The sequence below is a fragment of the Glycine soja genome, chromosome 12, assembly GCF_004193775.1.
Source record: "Glycine soja cultivar W05 chromosome 12, ASM419377v2, whole genome shotgun sequence".
NCBI classification, from domain to species: Eukaryota; Viridiplantae; Streptophyta; class Magnoliopsida; order Fabales; family Fabaceae; genus Glycine; species Glycine soja.
The window spans coordinates 36,755,513-36,775,484 of NC_041013.1; the positions used below are offsets into that span (position 1 = coordinate 36,755,513).

The 19,972-nt window shown below is 32.3% G+C and overlaps 2 protein-coding genes across 2 annotated transcripts; one reads left to right on the forward strand and one right to left on the reverse strand.

Annotated features, from left to right (window-relative positions):
• Positions 1-442: 442 nt before the first annotated feature.
• Positions 443-1,928, forward strand: LOC114379318 (serine/threonine-protein kinase-like protein At5g23170). The gene has a single exon (XM_028337959.1). The coding sequence runs from the start codon at positions 561-563 to the stop codon at positions 1,602-1,604; it is 1,044 nt and encodes a 347-aa protein (XP_028193760.1). The 5' UTR covers positions 443-560; the 3' UTR covers positions 1,605-1,928.
• A 1,182-nt stretch (positions 1,929-3,110) lies between these two features.
• On the reverse strand, positions 3,111-7,198 carry LOC114380544 (protein transport protein Sec61 subunit gamma). The gene is made up of 3 exons (XM_028339653.1): positions 7,037-7,198; positions 6,838-6,953; positions 3,111-3,365 (listed from the first exon to the last, which is right to left on the reverse strand). Exons 1-2 carry the CDS (start codon positions 7,128-7,130, stop codon positions 6,838-6,840), a joined length of 210 nt encoding a protein of 69 aa, XP_028195454.1. The 5' UTR covers positions 7,131-7,198; the 3' UTR covers positions 3,111-3,365.
• Between the last annotated feature and the right edge of the window lie 12,774 nt (positions 7,199-19,972).

A 19,972-nucleotide genomic window follows, 5' to 3' on the forward strand; every position in this document is an offset into this window, starting at 1 on the left:
TAATATGATGTAATCACACCAGTATAATTAATTTGATGAGATGAGAATAGAGGATGGGAGAGGAATTTTTTTAAAAAAAAAGTTGAAACAAAAGAAGGCAAAGAACTGAGACAGGGGTCCCAATAACCAGCTAATGGGCATGGCATCCCTCGTCAGAATCCTGTCCCTTTGGTATAGAGGACACTCACAGGACACTTTCTTTTCTTTTGCTTTTCATTTAACTTTTCCTTTTCTCAATAATCTATATTAGTTTTAATTCTTTCTTAGGTCTCCAAAGCACCTTTATTCTCTGGGTACTACAAAAAGCTAAGCTAATGTGCATCTAGATATTGAAACTCACGGCCTCATCTTACTACAAATTAATATAAAAAAAATGGTTACATTATTTATTTATATATTCATCTAACAATCTTATTCCTTATTTCTTTAATTTCTCTTCTTTTGGTATCTCTTTATTTCTTGTAAAATAAAAGATATAAATTTGTCGTAAGTATTCGACATGCACTCCGTTGATATATATCCCCAAATGCTAAAGAAGAAAGAGTGATAAGTAATTAAGAATGGAAGAGATGGAGTTTGATTATGAAGAGGTTGTAAAAGCAACGGAAAACTTCAACCCTAGAAGAATCATAGGCAAAGGAAGCCATGGCATGGTCTACAAAGGCGTTCTTTTCAACGACAGATTGCAGGTTGCTGTGAAGAAGCCATCTCAAGGCCTTGAATCACTCCACAACAACTCCAAGCTCGAAAACGAAATTCGAGTTCTATCTTCTCTACGCGAAAGTCCTCATGTGGTTAATCTTCTGGGGACGAGTAGCTATAATGATCACAAGAAGCTCATCGTGATGGAGCTCATGCCCAATGGTTCCCTCCATGACTTGCTCCATGGCCATGCTAATAAAACCACGTGGCCAAAACGCGTTGAAATCGCCATGCAAATTGCTCGTGCAGTTCAGTTTCTTCACGAAGCTGTAGTGATTCACAGAGACATCAAGTCCTCTAACATCTTGTTTGATTCACATTGGAATGCTAAGTTGGCAGATTTTGGACTCGCGGTGAAAGGAGGATTGAGTGAACCGGGTCCTGCTCCCGCAGGGACAATAGGGTACATAGACCCATGTTACACCACCCCAGATAAACTTAGCACCAAAAACGACATTTTCAGCTTTGGGGTTGTGCTGTTGGAGATCATAAGTGGTAGAAAAGCCATTGATGTGTGCAAAACGCCGGCTTCAATTGTGGAGCGGGTGAAGACGAGTGATGAGTTGAAAGAATTTTGTGACACGAGAATGCCACTGCCACCGAATTACATGGTTGGCAGCGTCACTCGCTTGTTAAGCTTTGCTGCACGATGTGTGTCACTAAATGAAGAAGAACGTCCTTGGGCAGGGGAAGTTGTTATGGGAATGGAAATGGAGTTAAATTGCTTCTTCAGAGTCCCTGCTTGGAGATTATGCGTTTTGAAGGGTGTGGTGTGGTTCAGAAACAGAAAGAGGAGGAAGAAGCCTTTTGTGAGTATTATAAGTGTGTCAAGTGGGAAGAAGAAGTCATCGATGACCATGACCATCAAGGACGTTTTGGCTGATCTTACATTCCATTCTTGATGACTGAGGCTCAACTCGTTTTTCTCAATGTTCAACCGCTTTAATACATAAAATATGTTTTGTTTTTGGGCCTGCAGGGAAAGGGAATGCACTACAAACATTCGTACCAAGCCTAATTAACGTGATGGTTACGTATGGGGTAGGCAGAGAATACAAAGCCTTTAAGGGGATGCCCATGAATCATGATGATTTCGAGCTTTTTTTCTTTCTTTCTTTTTATTCTTTATCTTTCTAGTTTTTCTATTGTAAATTTATGATATTTGCATGCTCTAATGATTTTCTTTCATTACTTATTTAAGAAAATAAAAAAATAAAGATTGGGTTGAAACAATCTGTTTTTATTGTTTTGTTATTTAAAAACTTTCTTCCTTAAAATGTGTTAGACTTTTGGAAAATTATTAAGACTTAAATATTATGAGATAATATTTTTATTTTTATTTTTGGTCCTTATAAGTTTATTTTTTTAATTTTGATCTTTATAAGTTTTTTTTTAATTTTAGTGCTTTTAGTATTTTTTTTCATTAATAACTTCCATAAATTTATGTTTATAAGGATCAAAAATATATTATGCATGTGGTTGTCTTCCATTTGGATTCTTGATAGTGTAGTAGTCATGTCCCGAACTTGACTTGTCGGTGTCCTTTACCTTGGTTATTTATTGTATATCAAATATTAAAACAAGTTATATTCGTTTTTGTTTTATTCAATTGGCACGAGTAAATTTGAAAGAAAAAAAAAATACCTTCATCGCCTTGTATTTGAATCATATAGTTGTCACGAGAAAGGGAAGTTATTTCATCTTAAAATCTCTGAATATAACACAAGTTTAAGTCTTAGTAGTGAAATTTTACAGTGGTATTTACAAACTAATGATGAAAGTCCTTTGACACGAATCAGACCCAAATTCTATCGGTTAACACGTGGGAGCTTTAGATTTAGATTTCCTACAATAAAAAAAATTATACGTTCACTTAAATTAGAATCGTTAAGTGAAAGTCTGAATGATTCATTTTATTTTCGGTAAATCAGAGTGAAACCCGCACTTCTGAATCATCCAATCATCACCCAACCACACCAATTTAAAAGAATGCGTAAATGTGTGATTTACCTATTACATCAAAAGTACATTTTCAGGAGTTTCATGGTGGTTATGGATTTCGGCACAACATAAGGGGGAACTGTGCGGTTGTTTATGCGGGATAAAGGTTCTATGAATACTAAATAGAACAATGTGGTGATGGTGTGGACGATTTACAAGAGCTCGGGCAAATTATGGTGGTCGTACTATAGTTTTGTGACAAGTTATAGTTGGATGTGAGAAATTGCGACAGAAGCTTAGTCGAAAATGGAGGCATAACTGTTAGAGGAGTAGGGGTTTTATGGATAAAGGTTCTCTCTAATGGTAAGCTTTTAGCAAGGTCAAATGAGGGTATTAAGAAGGTGAATGCAAGGTGACTATGGTGTGGTGTGGCAGCTTTGGTTCTTAATTATGGAGAGAAAGGGATATTGGCTAACTATAGATATTTTTCATTCTTTTCCTGAATCAAAACAATGTGTCTAAAGGTCCAGCACATGGAAAAACAAAATTTTACATTTCAAATAAAATTGTAATGCTTCCGAAGATACAAAGGTAAACCAAAAATGAAATACAGCAGAACTACAATTAATTTCATTGAGCTATCTATTTGAAGTTGGAACTCTTTCTGCCTCTCATTTTGTTTGATAACTTGAATTCCTGAGGCGATTGCGATTCCCCTCATCCTGCAGAAATAACCAAGGATCATTTATCATTCATTTTGCACACTTAGCTAAAGACGCAGTTTCACCAACAAAACGGCCAACATCTCAAAACAGACAAAAGAAAAACAACATTAAATCGATAATAAAAACTAGATTATCTATAAAAGCTTTCAAAGAGTGTAGATATTCCAAAAACATAAAAGTTCTCATCATAGAAATAGGTTCCGTTGGGAAAAGGTAGCAAAGATAGGCTACTAACAAATAATCAAGGATCATCTCTCATTCATGTACCCATGCAGTAACTTCTCCCTGAGATGTTAGAACATGAAATATGCATACAGACTGATTACATCTTCAGGTTGTCCCTTGATAAATCACAGCACCTCATTGTCAAATATGTTTATTTAAAAAATTGCTGCAGTAGACTATACCCTAAAGAAGTCACTTTATAATGCGGTCAATTAACTCATTAATTTATTGACACTTTAAACAAATTCAACAATCTACATCAAAAACAATCCCATTCCAAATAAGCAAAGGCAACGTGGAACATAGTCAACACATACCACAGTCCAAGAACCAGACAATTATGGCCAGGAATACACCATTGATATGCATTAGTCAACACATACCACCGTCCCTAGACGAACAAGTACACGATACATACGGGATATTAGTAACCGTTAAGTACACTTGACTGACTTGAGTACTTATCAAAATTAATTTCTTGAAGGAAAAAAAAAATTGTACACAGCTTTAGTATACCTATGATAAGACTAAGTGAGACTTGGGAATTGGGATATAAATTGGGTTTTTTTGTCTCTCTCAATGTTTCATACTGTCCCTCCATTTTATCAATTACATTCACTATGCAGTAGCAGTATAGACCAACATACAAATCAACATATAATAATTTGGCTTGTTTGAATATACAACTGAATTAAATATTCAATAAGTTTTGGGGACATAAGTTTTTAATTATCAGGAGAAGGTATGTTATACTACGCCCAATTACAAATTACAACTGGTATATCTTATTTCAATTAAGTGGTAGTCAAATTTGGGCGTGATAAAATTGACTATAAAATAAATAAATTAAAATTAATTTCATAAACTATTACGCCCAAAAGTTTATTGAAATAAAATGGAAAAAGCTTATAAAAGTCATAAATTATTTTATTAGCTTAAATAAACTCCACATAAGTTCAAGTAGTTTTTTAAATAGAAAAAATTGATTGAAATAAGAGATTTTATTAAAAATAATTAATTGATTTTTTGGAAAGAAAATAATTAGTCATTGGTATTTTTTTGTTATCTAATGTTAAAGATCACAAATATTTTTCAATTCATTTATTCGGAGATTAATTTCGTTTACGATAATTTCATTTACGATAGATAACCCAGAAACATTTTGTACACATAAAAAACCAAACACAAATTATCTTAGATGTCCCCCACGTATGAACGCTCATTAATTGGTATTTAACAAAGTGAAGTAAATATTCCGCATCTTATATCATACTTAATAAACAATGCACGATAAATGACCAAAGAATTATCAATAAGATGTAAACCTTTTTCAACAACTTCTGCAATATTTACCACAATTATCTATTATATATTTTTCCTGCATATTTAAATACGTTAGAAAATAATTATGTAGGAAACTTTTACGCTTGTTGCCAATTGTCCTGCAAATTTTGTCTCTAGATTTATATGCTCACAAAAATTTTATTTTATTTTCAAAATTTGCAGGAATGTTTTTATACATAATTTTTTTTATAAATTTTCTTATAAACTTATTTATATTTTAAGAATAAAAATTACAAGAAAATTCATAGAAGTATCTATGAATTTTCTTACAAATTTATTTATTAAAATTTCCATTTTTAAAAATATTTTGCAGAAAAATATTTCTGAAAATATGATAGTGTGTAAAATATCCAGGGAATAAGTAATGATAAGGTATAACTAAATGAATTTAATATTTTAATATAATTGTATATATATATATAATTAAAAATATTAAGTCCATTTAATATTTTGCAGAAAATCCGTAGGAAAATTATAATTTAAAGACAAATTTAAACAAATCTGTATTATTTACTATATTTTTTACAGTTACTTCACTCACAAGTATTTTTTTTTTAACATATTTCCCTCACAAATATTTCCTCCGTCCCATAATAATAATAATCATCTTTGTAAAAGAAAATTATCCCAATATAATTATCGTTTTAACTTTTTAATATAATATTAATTATTTTTTTTCACTTATATACCTTATAATAATATTAATAATATTAATGATATGGACTAAACAAACTAAAAACGAATTGATGACCATAAGACTAATTTTATAAAATTATTATCATCTTTCATTCATTTATTATTTTTTCTTGATGTAGGTAAAATAACCAAAAATAACAATTATAATATGACAGATGCGGATGGAGTATTAATTAACATTAAACATACTTTCTTAAAAATAAGATTTACTCCATAGGTAATGGTGAACTAGGATTCAAATCCTAAACAAATTGAATACAAACCACTACACTCGTGTCAACATTGTTGGTCAGATAAAAAAATAAAATAAAAAGTCAAATTAAAAAATTAAAAAAAACGCATTTATTACATTGACAATAAAAATATCATATTTTAATATTTTTTAAAATAAGAGTCCAACTAGCAAGTATTTTAAGGACAATAATGAAATAGTATTATAAATATCATATTATTTTTTTTATTTTAAAAAGTAAGTGTCCATTAAATGGATTTAATTTTTTTTTATATAATACTATATTTTTTTTTAATGTCCCTAAAATACTCGTAGTTGAACTCTTATCTTAAAAAGTATTAAAATATGATATTTTTATTTTCAATGTAATAAATGCGTTCTCTCAATTTTTCATACTGTCCCTCCCCATTTTATCAATTACATTCACTATGCAGTAGCAGTATAGAGTATAGACCAACAGATAAATCAATAAGGAGATAATGAAGTTTACTGGCATATGAACCATACTGCGTTCTGATTCCTAGAAAGAAGAAAGTTAAGCAGAGAATCTACAATCGTTTTTCATCATGCAATGTGACGATGACAAAAAAGCAGCCAAAAAAGAAGTTGATCATAATTTGTACAATAAGCAGACAAGCAGAATTTATTTTTAATCTCAAACAAGCCAATCCATTATGCCTGACGCATCATAAATGTAACGAAACAGAGCACCCAATTCTATTTATTTTTTCCAATTTCTAACCTAAATTCCTTATTCATATCAAACAAATTGTTCTAAGATACCACAGCCAACAACTGAAACAATACTTCTTAGTAACCAAATAAGCCATCCAATTAGAAGAATTAAAAAATTACAAAAGAAAAAACAAATTCAGATCACGATCTCCAACTAAACATAGATCCAAGTAGGCAAGAAGGGGAATAGATAAAACGACTAAAAAACATAAATTTTGCGAAAGAATATAAGTTTACCTAACCAGATCCGACGATGATGTTGTTAATTGGAATGAAGATGAGCTTAACGAAAAAACCCACGAATCCCATCACAACGAAACCGATCGCGGTACGCACAGCAACCTTGGAGAATTCTAAAATACCAAAGGCATCCGAAAAATTAAGATCAGCAGTAAAGCGAAATGGAAGAAAAGGAGTGTTAGGATTAAGGTTGCACCTTTGCGATCGGGCTTGTGGCATCGCTTGACGAGCCTGACGCTGTCCTTGGCGAATTCCCTGAGCGGATCGAACACAGAATCAATAGCGTCCATTCTCTTCTCTGTCTGTCTCTCCTGCGTTTCGTTTGGATCTGAATTCTAATGTAATAGATGTTGATTTTTATACACTTTTCTTCTCGTTCATCAAATGTTTGTGCAAATTGAGTTCGGAAATATACGTGTACTGGCCAATAGAATCGTGCCATGCTGGATCAAGCGACGTCATTTTGGAACTCTATCTTGTCCTTCTAATCTAAAGTAAAATAAATGATATTTTTACAAATATTAATTTAAATAATACAAGATTATTTTAATAATAACTAAAAAAAAATAAAAATGCATAGGCTTAAATATGAAAATGGTCCAATAGATTGACATTTTGTTTCATTTTTTGTATGATTTTTTTGTTTAGTTTCGTCAAAGGATCTATTTTGAATTAGTTTAACTTTTTTTTACCGATTCAGCAATCATTTTTATTCTCAAATAATATTAAAAGATTTTGTTGTCATGGTAGATATTTTATTTTTCCTACAATTATTTGTCTCTTCCTTAAGGGAATAAGAAATCGTAAAATCTTATAATAATTTGTGATCAATTCATTCAAATGTTTTGATTTTTCTGAGTGGTCGAATCGATTACCAAATCGTTCCAGATTGAACCAACTTGTCCAATTCGATTTTCAAACATGGGCTAATCATTATTACAAATAAATATTGGCAATGATATCATCATGACATCATGCTAACATCATTGTGCATTGCATTAACAAAAGATAATGTGATTACATGTCAAATCAACATAATGTCACGTTGTTACCATATTAGCAAAAAGAATACATTGTCAATGTCATGTCAACAATGATGTCAAAAAAACTAAAAATGAAAAAAAATTACACCTCACCATAGTGTTGAATCTCACCTACATTGACAATCAACCCTAACATAAACAACACAAATAGGTAAGAGAGTGAGATATTGTGAATGTATGTATACATGATTTTGATGATGTCAAAAGAAGAATTAAACAAGGTTCATTTTGCTTCAAGATTAATACAAGATTGTTTCAACAAACAAAGCCTTGATTCAAGATTTCTTCAAGATCAAGCCTTGCCTCACAATGAAAGGTTTCAAGTCATTCAAGGCACATGTAATCGATTACCAATACATGTAATCAATTACCAATGGTTTGAAAGTGTGTAATCGATTACAGATCATATGTAATCGATTACCAGAGACTCTGAACGTTGGGAATTCAAATTTTAAATGAAGGGTCACAACTGTTCAAGAAAAACAACTGTGTAATCGATTACACTAATTCTGTAATCGATTACCAGAGAGGATTTTCAAGGAATATCGCCAACAGTCACATTTTTTCATTAGATTTGTGAATGGCCATCAAAGGCCTATAAATAGGTGACTTGGGCACGAATTTTATGCAAAGAGTTTTGCTTGGCAAAAATGTCTTATCCTCTCAAAAGACCATGAGAGAGATTCCAAAAGAACTTCATTGTCAAATGCTCTCTCAAGAAATCCTTGATCAAACACTTGCAAAATCTATAAGGATTCTTACATGATCTTCATTGTAATATTCTTCTCTTGAAGAGAGAATTCTTCTTCCATTCTTCTTATTCAATGAGATTGGTTAAGAGACTGTGAGTCTCTTGTTGTAAAGGATTCCTGAACACAAGGGATGGGTTGTCCCTGTGTGGTTCAGACTTTGTAATGGATTTTACAAAGATAGTGGAAATCTCAAGTGGGTTGCTTGAGTACTGGACGTAGGCACGGGTTGTGGCCGAACCAGTATAAAACTGTGTTTGCATTCTCTCTTCCCTTATCTCATTTATGTTAATGCAATCAATTTTGCCTTGCATGTTTATAGAACATTATTAAATTGATTGTTGTTGCTTCTTCTGCATTCTAAGCCTATCCCTCTTAAGATTATTGAGGCCACAAGGTTCAACAGATATCTCATCACATATAACATGATAGAGGTTGAGAGCAATTAAACACATACATAATTTTACATGTCAAACCATTTGTATCCTATGTAAAATCTTTAAGGGGTTTCCTAGATTATCAATTATAGGAAATCAACAGGATCTTGAAACCTATGATTATCACAAACAATAAATAAACAGATAATACGTATCTTTCTCCATAGGAACACTTATCTCCAATGTACTTTGCTTTCCTTGAAAGAGGAGAGAAACAAGATCTCACTTCCTTAGACTATTCTTTTTGTTTCTCTACGTTCGTGATGACTATGAGTGAGAGAGAACACTTTTCTGTCAGGAAGGGGACCTTATTTCACGTTGGAGGGTATTAACCCCCTTTTATAACCACTACTCCCATCAAGTAGCAGTTACATTTTAGAAACTTCTCCTATTTAACCCAATTACAATTTAGTCCTTAATTATTAATTATTTATTTATTTGTTCCTACATAAGTCACACGTCTCTCACATGAGATATTAATTCTAACATTCTCCCACTTAGCTCATGTGACATTAATAAAATATTATGGACAAAATAAATAAATAGATTAACTAACATAATGCGCATTAAAAATGACTAAATTGTTCTATACATTGGGTACATCATAATTTCATGATTAAGGATAGGAACCAATTCGAGTCATGGCGATTGTACATCACCTAATCGACATAGCCTCTTCCATGTACTACAAATTAGTCTTATCCTTAATATGACCATTAATTAGGAGTAGATAATTGGTCCAACATAATGTCTTCATTCAAGACAAAACCTGTTAACTTTACTCTAACACAAACATGCATGGAAAAATAGAGAACAGTTAATTAAAAACATATCATAATTGAGCTCAAATTGTCACTAAAATGCATAAGATAAATTACACTTAATGATCATCAATAACAATAATGTTCATACTTTCAACATGTTCTATAATGTCTTGGGCGATAATCCCTTATTCAAAGGGTCATCTATCATAAGGTTTGTGCTAATATGTTCAGTTGATACTCTTTGTTTATGAACTTCTTACTTCATGACAAAGTACTTCAATTCCACATGCTTAGCACCCTTAAAATACTTGTCGTTCTTACAAAATACTGCTGCAGAGTTATCACAATAGTGTTGGATCAAGTGGCCTCGGAATAATTAAGAAGGGGGGGTTGAATTAATTATTAACGAACATTTACTAATTAAAAATCTATCCTTCTTAATGTTACCAAAAGTAAAAGCAATAATTAAAGTGCACAGCAGAAATTAAAAAGTGTAAGGAAGAAGAAGACAAACACAAGAGTTTTATACTGGTTTGGCAACAACTCATGCCTACATCCAGTTCCCAAGCGACCTGCGGTCCTTGAGATTTCTTTTCAACCTTGTAAAAATCCTTTTACAAGCAAAGATCCACAAGGGATGTACCCTCCCTTGTTCTCTTTGAACAATCTAGTGGATGTACCCTCCACTAGAACTGATCCACAAGAGATGTACCATCTCTTGTTCTCAGTCACAACAACCCAAGTAGATGTACCCTCTACTTGTATTACAAAGGATGTACCCTCCAATGTGTTAAGACAAAGTTCTCAGGCGGTTAGTCCTTCGAAACTTTGTGAAGGGGAAACAAAAGAATTCTCAGGCGGTTAGTCCTTTGAAATCTTTTGTTTTAAGGAAAGGGAAGAATCAAAAGAATTTTCAGACAGTGTCGTTTTGAATTCTTTGACAAGGGAGAAGGGAGACACAAAAAAATTCAGGTGGTTAGTCCTTTGTTCTTTTGGAAAAGGGAGAAGAGAGACACAAAAAGAATTCAGGCGATTAGTCCTTGGCGAATTCTTTTTGGCAAAGGGAGAAGGGAATGAAAAAGATGAATAACACAAGTTTTTGAACAAAGAACTTTTCTTGAAAGAGAAAGTTTTGAACAAAAACTTTTAGAAAGATGAAGAGAAGATGAAACAGAAATTTCTAAAAGAAATGAAAGAAGATGTTGAAAGATAGATTGAAAGATAGAATGATTGAAAGAGATGATTGATATGAATCAATGAATTTTTGTTTCATGCCAAGGTCACATATTTATAGTTTCTTGATGACTCAATTCAAAACTTGTAACTCTTGACAATTCCTTTAAAACTAATCACTTAAAAAGATATGACTTTTGAAAGAATCTTCAGAAACAAGTCACTTGAAGAAATGTGACTTTTGGAAATGAATTTTTCGAAAACAGTCACTGGTAATCGATTACCATAAAAGTGTAATCGATTACACATCAACAGATGTGACTCTTCATTTTGAATTTTGAAAATCTTAACGTTTTAAAACCACTGGTAATCAATTACTATAATATGGTAATCGATTACCAGAGAGTAAAACTCTTTGGTAATGATTTTGTGAAAACTTCTTGTGCTATTCAATGTTTTGAAAAACTTTTTAATACTTATCTTGATTAAGTCTTCTCTTGATTCTTGAATCTTTGAGTCTTGAATCTTGATCTTGATTATTCTTGAATCTTGAATCTTGAATCTTGAATCTTCTTGAAGAAACTTTCGCTTGAATCTTTCTCTTTATTCTTGAATTGTTCTTGACTCAATCTTGAAATCATTCTCTTGGGCTTTTTGTCATCATCTTTGTTATCATCAAAACACCTTGAATCAATCTTGATTCATCATCATGAAGCAATGAAGCTTGCTTCTACAAATACATTTTCAGCGGCCTAGCAAAACTGTCAACAATTTCAAGCTCTGAAATAAAGTTTCGCAGCCAATTAGCTTGAATTGTAGCCTCAAAACATACTGCAGATTCAGCTTTCAAATGCAACAACAACTAATGCATACAAAATTTCTTCCATTTGTTTTCGTTCCATATCATTTCTAGGACATTGTGCGAGACTAAATTTGTCTCCTTTCTAAATTAGAACAGGTGATGTTAAACACCTTTCCATCTTGAATCTCTTTAGTACTTTATTGATATATTCTTTTTGAGGTAAGCCTAACAATCATTGTGATCTATTACGAAATATTTTTATCCCTATCACATAGTTTACCTCACCCATATCTTTCACTTCAAAGTTTCTAGAGAGAAATTTCTTAGTCTCATGAAGAAGACCAAGATAGTTAGTTGCAAGCAAGATATTATCAATATACAGAATTAGAAAATAACCTTACTCCCACTGACCTTCAGATACATACATCGATCAACAGTATTTTCCTTAAATCTAAAGGAAACAATGGTATCATTAAACCTCAAATACCATTGGCGGGAAGTTTGCTTTAAAATTGTATATTGATTTCTTTAGTTTGCACACCTTGTGTTCTTTTCCCTCAATTGAGAACCCCATTGGTTGGTCCATATAAATATTCTCCTCTAAATCTCCATTAAGAAAGACAGTTTTCTTATCCATCTGATGTGGCTCCAAGTCATAATGGGCTACTAATGCCATGATAATCTTGAAAGAATCCTTTTGTGAGACCGGTGAAAACGTCTCTTTATAATCAATGCCATTTTTCTGAGTAAATCCTTTAGCAACAAGTCTAGCCTTGTAACGTTCAAGGTTGCCATGAGAGTCACGTTTAGTCTTGAAGACCCACTTACAACCTTTTGGTAATTTTACAAGGTCCCAAACACCATTATGTTCCATGGAGTTTATCTCTTCTTTCATGGCATTTAACCACTTCTAAGAATTATCATAGCTTACAGCTTGTGCAAACGAAACTGGATCATTATCATTAATGCTTAAGTCTGCTTCTGTTTCATATAGGTATACCACATAGTCATTCAAAATAGATGGTCTTCTTTCTCTTTGAGACCTCCTTAATGCTATTTCATGCGGTTCTTCCACAATGGGTTCATTATGTATCATGGGCTCATTATTGTGTTGTGCTTCTTCATTATTGTTTGTAACAATAACTGAAGGAGCAATCACCTTACTACTAGAGGCACAAGCTAAAGGGACTTGCACTCTAACTTCTTTAATTTCCACTTCTCGTGGAACTATACTCCCACTGATTTCACCATTTTCAATGAACCTTGAATTTCCAGTTTCGACAATTCTCATACTATGATTAGGACGATAAAACATATACCTCTTTGACTTTTCTGGATAACCAATGAAATATGCACTGATTGTTCTTGCATCTAATTTTCTTTCTTGTGGATTATAAATCCTTATTTCTGCCTGGCAACCCCAAACATGTAGGTGCCTTATACTAGGTGTCCTATTTGTCCACAGTTCAAAAGATGTCTTTGAAACTGCCTTACTAGGAACCTTGTTCAACAAATACATGACAGTTTTCAAGGCATACATCCACAAAGATACGGGTAAATCTAAATTGATTAACATACTCTTAATCATATCCATTAAAGTTCTATTACGCCTTTCTGATACACCATTTTGTTGTGGTGTACCAGGCATTGTGTATAGCGCACAAATGCCACGTTTCTGAAGAAGCTTAGCAAATGGACCTGGTTGTTACCCAGTTTCATCATATCTTCCGTAATACTCACCACCTTTATTAGATCTAATAATTTTTGCCTTTCTGTCTAATTGTCTTTCTACTTCATTCAAGTAAATTTTTCAGGCATCTACTGTCTGAGATTTCTAATGCAGTAAGTTGACATAATCGTAATGTGAATAGTGATCAATAAAGGTGATAAAGTATCTTTCTTTTCCGAAAGAGTTAGCATCAAAAGGTCCACAAATATCAGTATGCACAATTTCAAGAAGCTATGTGCTTCTTGTAGCTCATTTCTTTGTATGTTTTGCTTGTTTTCCCTTTAATACAACCAACACAAATATTTAGATCCATAAAATCTAGACAAGGAAGAATTTCATTCTTTAATAATCTTTCCATCCTTTCTCTAGAAATGTGTCCTAAACGTTTATGCCATAAGAAAGCAGATCGTTCATTCACTAAACTACATTTAGTGCCAACATTATGATGCAGAGTTAAAATAGTTTTGGCATACAAACCATCTAATTTCAATTTATATAAACCATCACAAAGAACACCAGTACCAATGAGATGATTATGCTTAAATAAACTAAAGCATTCATTACCAAAATTAAAAGAGTATCCAGTAACATCAAGTTTAGATAATGAAACTAAATTCCTAGATAAACTAGGTACATAAAGAGTTTCCAGTAAATCTAAACGATGTCCAGTGTCGAGTTTTAAACAATAAGTCTTGACTGCTTCCACTGGAGCTTTCACTTTATTCCCCATGAAGATGAACTTCTCATTTGGGCTTATGGTTTAGATTGTAAAGAATCCTTGCATAGTGTTAGAAACATGAGTCATACATCCAGAATTAATTCACCAAGTATTATGGGGAACTTCAGTTAAGTTTGATTCAAAAACATACACGAGCATTAAGTTCACCCTTCTTTTCAAACCAAGACTCACACTTTAGGCAATCCTTCTGGAAATGTCCTGATTTCCTACAAAATTGACAAGTATTGCCCTTTGATACCTTCTTCTGAATTTGGAAAGAGTCATCATTGATCTTTAATGACCTTTGCCTTTATCATTCTTCTTCATAAATTTCTTTCCAACTTATTGATTCCCTTGGTGGCTTACATAATGGACTGAGTGACTTCCTTGATTCTTAAGCCTTGTTTCTTCCTAAACTAACATACTGTGTAATTCATGCACATTTCATTTATCTTTCATGGTGTTATAGCTCATTTGGAATGGGTCATACTTAGACGGTAATGAGTTCAAAATACACTGAACAAGAAAGTTCTCTTTCACAGTCATTCCCAAGGTCTATAGTCTTGTTGCAATGTTTGTCATCTCAATGACATGTTCATACACAGTACGTGAACCATCAAATTTCATGGTGGCCAATGTACTCATTAATGTCCTAGCAACAAACTTATCAGCTTTTTGAGAGCGTTCTCCCACTAATCACATAAACTTTTTAGCACTTTCGATTTTTGGGAGAGTTATCTTAATGATGTTTGCAACAATCATTCTCATTTACATTAGGCTAAGTCTGTTAGATCTTTCCCAAGCTTTATAATGGGTTTTCTCTTTATTGCTATTAGCATCAATAACAGTAACAAACTTCTCTTCCAACATAGGAAGATCAATATCTAAAACACCGAGGTGAAATTGGACTTACTCATTTCAGTTAGAGAAGTTAAGCCCATTAAAATTGGCACAGATGATACATGAGAATTTAGTGAATTGGAAACATGTATTACATAATAAAGTTCACATAAATGTTTTAAGACATAAAATACATGTCATACATACGATTCATTCAAATAACAATCAATGTATATTAATGTTCTCCTTTAGGTGATACACCAACACACAACATACAAACATGATGATGCTAATAAAAATTCTTAACATTATTTGGCAACTAAATATGCACCAATTAGTATTATCTATTTCCTTTGGGTATATAAATAAAACTAATGATACACACAAATCACCTACTATTATATTCATTAATTATAAGAACAACTAATCAACCTTTGGGCGATCCATAAATGCCTTATAACAATGAATTTCAATTACCCATAAACCAATAATCATATAGTTTAGCATCAATTATTCTATGAGTAATTGAAATAATCATTAATTTGGAATTAAATAACCTTATAAATTTGACCACTTTAGTGACTAACAAATTCAACATACATTTAATTCCAACCAAATATATATGGCCTGTACATACTTATTGTTATTAACAATTCATAGCCATTTTATTAATCTCATTCCAGGCCATCAAATAATATTCACATTTATTTGTGTTTTGCATTCAAACATTTTCAAAGAAATATGTAGTTTATTTACTGCTACCAATAATTTCAAAAGCATTCACGTTAATTTAATTGCAAAACATAAACTTTCAATCCTTTAATCACAGTTAACAATAGTATTCGAAAAAGAAATAGGTGGGATTGAGAATAGCAAAATGGGGTTTGTAAATAGCAATTCGAAAAGGAATCTTTTACCCCTGCAAATGACGTACATGTAGGCAGTGCTTTTCAAGGAATTGGAAACTTGCAATGACGGTAATGGCTTTCTCACATTATATGTTAAAGGAAAAAAAAATACCAACACCAGCCACCATTATCATCAAATCAAATTAGATTGCACAAAAATACAAATTTGAAATCTTTCTCCAAATTTAGTATATACAATTCAAAGTACTCACTACTTACAAACATCATAAGTTTTTTCTTCATTAAACACAATCAAAATAATATAATTTTGCGCATTCATACTTGTGATTTGAAAGCTAACTTAATTTATATCATTTTCAACATAAGATTTCATACTTGTAGCAGAAAAAAATTCCCTAAATTTCATAATTAGGGTTCATGCATAATTGCAATAAATTAAATCATTATTAGAGAATCATAAATTTCATAACAGATGCTCTGATACCACATGTAAAATCTTTAAGGGGTTTCTTAGATTATCAATTATAGGAAACCAACAGGATCTTGAAACCTATGATTCTCACAAACAATAAATAAACAGATAATAGGTAATGTGCCATTATTTTCTCCTATTTCTTAAACCTTTTTGCACCATTTTAATTACTGATTAGTTTTAATTGTCAAATTAATTAGGCAGTTTTATTATTTGGGCTCATTAAGCTAATTTGATGTTTTTAATCTAATTTCAGGAATTAATGAAGCATTGAGCTTAATCCGGATTTTGATCGTGGACTTAAAGAGGGCAAATAAAGCAACGTTTACCTTAGTTAATTTCTAATTAGGAGATTGCAATTTTATTTTATGTTGTTCTGTGTTTATTTCGTTTTGGGCCAGAATAATGTAATAGGGCCCAGTGACTTTGAGTGACCCTTATAAATAGTAGCCTTGGGATTCATGTAAGGGGGCTATTCTATTATTCTATTATTCAGGAGTTTAGGGTTTTACGTTTGAAGTTTGATATTACTATTCACGTGAATGCTATTTTTGATTTTTTTTGCTTCTAATTTCAATTTCGTTTTTATTCCTTCTTAGCTTCATTTACGTTTCTACTTCTAGTTTCATTTATGTTTTCTGTTTTCGTTGAACTTATGGAAGGCTAAATTCCTAGTGTTGTTTCCCTCTGAGGATGAAGCGTAATTCTCTTTGAGGTTCTATTTTTAATGTTGCTCTCCTATCGGTTTTCCTTTCACCAATTAACCCACATGTGTTCTGTTAATCTGTGCACGGTTCGTGTTCAATTAATTGCCTCTGTGCTTAAATTGCGTCCGTGCTTAATGAACAAGGGGTTAATTGGTGTATGTGTTGCTTAATCACATATTGACAACCCTAAGTTGATTTTCGCTTAGTAAATTAAATTAGGGTTGGATTAAGTGGTTAACTGCCATGGGTGAAATCTTCATAACTTAGGATAAGAGAATGGCTTCTGAATCAGAGGAAACAACACGTTTTTACTATTATTAATTTCGTATTCCAATCTGCTTGTTCTTAAATTCACAAAACAAACACAACCCCCCTCCCAATTGTTACTATTACTGCAAGTATATTATGAACATTTGGTTTATCATTGCTCGTTGAGAAATGACCTAGGATCACTTCCTAGTTACTGTATTTTAATGTTTATTTGATTCGGGTACGACCTCGATCAATAGGTACCTTTCTCCATAGAAAGACTTATCTCTGATGTACTTTGCTTTCCTTGAAAGATGAGAGAAACAAGATTTCACTTCCTTAGACTATTATTTCTGCTTCTCTACATTCGTGATGGCCATGGGTGAGAGAGAACACTTTTTTGTCAGGAAGGGGACCTTATTTCATGTTAGTGAGTATTAACCACTTTTTATAACCACTACTCCCATCAAGTAGCAGTTACCTTTAGAAACTTTTCCTATTTAACCTAATAAAAATTTAGTCCTTAATTATTAATTATTTATTTGCCCTACATAAGTCACATGCCTCTCACATGAGACATTAATTCTAACATCCGAGTCATACAATCACATACATTTTCATAGACACACATGCATTATGGTGAAGATTTGACTTAGAACTCTATATGCATGTGGTATCAATTAAAACACCTATGAAAGAAACTTAGAAGGACATGCAATAGACAAATTTCTAGACCATGGGTAATTCTACACCACACTCATAACCAAAATGAGATTGTCGATAGGGTTATCCAACCTTGCAAATATACTTCAACTCATGCAATCAACATGAGTCACACAAAGATTCCAAATTAGATAAAACCTCCAAAACCAAAGTCATACTTCAGCTTATTCATGGTTTTTTCTAGTTAAGCATAACAATATCCCTTGAAAAACTTTATATTATATATTGCACAAGGCATACAATACATCCATGGCATTTTCATACATACCATCGCATGGTGATCTCTGCCACATGTAAACCTGGATCACATACTTGTAATTTCAAAACACTACCATGATATCACTTGCTCCACCTCGTGTACATATATACACCATACTCTCATCACAAGCATATGAACTAACAATCATAGCACACCATCATTGAAGTATGCACATATACACATAAACATATAGTAGCCTAACATAATATATAGTCACTTTTTCTCCTATGCTACTATGATCTCCATAAAGTAATTATCACTTCTATGTTGACCTCAAAATCAAGTTTTATCATCTACTATGCCTAAAATTAGGAAGAACGCACACTCATCACATAATCTTGACAGATCGACCTTTGCTCATTAATTTGATCATATATTGAGTTTTAGACATTATTTTTTAGTGAAACTAAAGTCGTTAGTTAGTTAATCTATAGGGCTACAACTTTCATACAAATCATTTTTTCCTAATTCCATCGTTAAATTTGCCCAACAAAATTCCCCTCTCCTGGAAAAATTTGCATTCCCCCTGGTAAAATTACTTATAGCTCAACTTGTTTTTATCTCGATTTTGGACAACAAATTATTGTGTTTTCTCAACAAAAATTGACTAACAAAGAGTCCCAAATCTGCATTTTTCTGCATAATATTTCCCCAAAGGTTCCAAAAACTTAAAAATACGCTCTCAGTATATAAGACTCAAAAGTCAACCATACCAATCATAACAAACCCCACAAATCAAAGGAAACATCATTTAAATGTATTCTTTGAACTCAAGGATAGTCCCGAACTTTATTGGAAAGTGTACTGAGTTGTTAAAGTAATAATAAAACGGTAAGAAACCGAGTATCGAACTCAGAGAACTTGTTTCATTTGGTGAAGTTTCATTCAATAAGCAGACATTGATATAAAGTCATGTAAATAGAATTAAATCAAAGATGTATGTGTTGTAAATCTAAAATAACTACAAATATGCTTATCAAAACGGGAGAGAAAATAGATAATTAAAGCATTGGGTCCTTCTACTGAATGCTTGATGTAATTAAAATATTTTTTCTATTTAATGTTATTTATGTGTTCTATGCTAAGGACTAAAATACCAAACACCGATTCCTCGCGTGAATAGACTAATTCTAATTAAACCTCATTCTCAGATGTCTCGTCGAACTTAGCCTAACCGAACAACATTACAATCACAATATATCAAGAACTAAAACCCTGCACTCTATGTTTAGAAATGCAGTTATCTAGCCCTGCTCTATCCCGTTCTAAGGATTAATACATTTTCCAATGCTAAAAATCCTAACTTTACACACAAATAGGTTATCAGACGAAAAACATGCAATAATTAAGTGCAGATAGAAACAATGAACACATAAAATAACTTTAAATAAATAGTTAAGAATTTACATCAAGTTTCAGCAGAATTTCCCAACAGAGATACTTAGCCTTCCATCACAAGGCAACACCTTTCAGCTACAAGATGAGGGTTTAAGAAGAAAATAACAGATTACACAGTGGTGGGGATGTCTCCTCCACCTCTAGGAACCTAGAAATTACTCCTAAACCTAAGATCCTCTTTAAAGTTGAGGTTTTTGGCT

What these genes read in the sequence shown, in the direction of transcription:
- LOC114379318 (XM_028337959.1), top strand. Translation starts at nt 561, where the DNA reads ATGGAAGAGATGGAGTTTGATTATGAAGAGGTTGTAAAAGCAACGGAA.
- LOC114380544 (XM_028339653.1), bottom strand. Translation starts at nt 7,130, where the DNA reads ATGGACGCTATTGATTCTGTGTTCGATCCGCTCAGGGAATTCGCCAAG. An exon ending in CCACAAGCCCGATCGCAAAG is followed by an intron (nt 6,954 to 7,036) that starts GTGCAACCTTAA and finishes TTGGTATTTTAG; the next exon opens with AATTCTCCAAGGTTGCTGTG.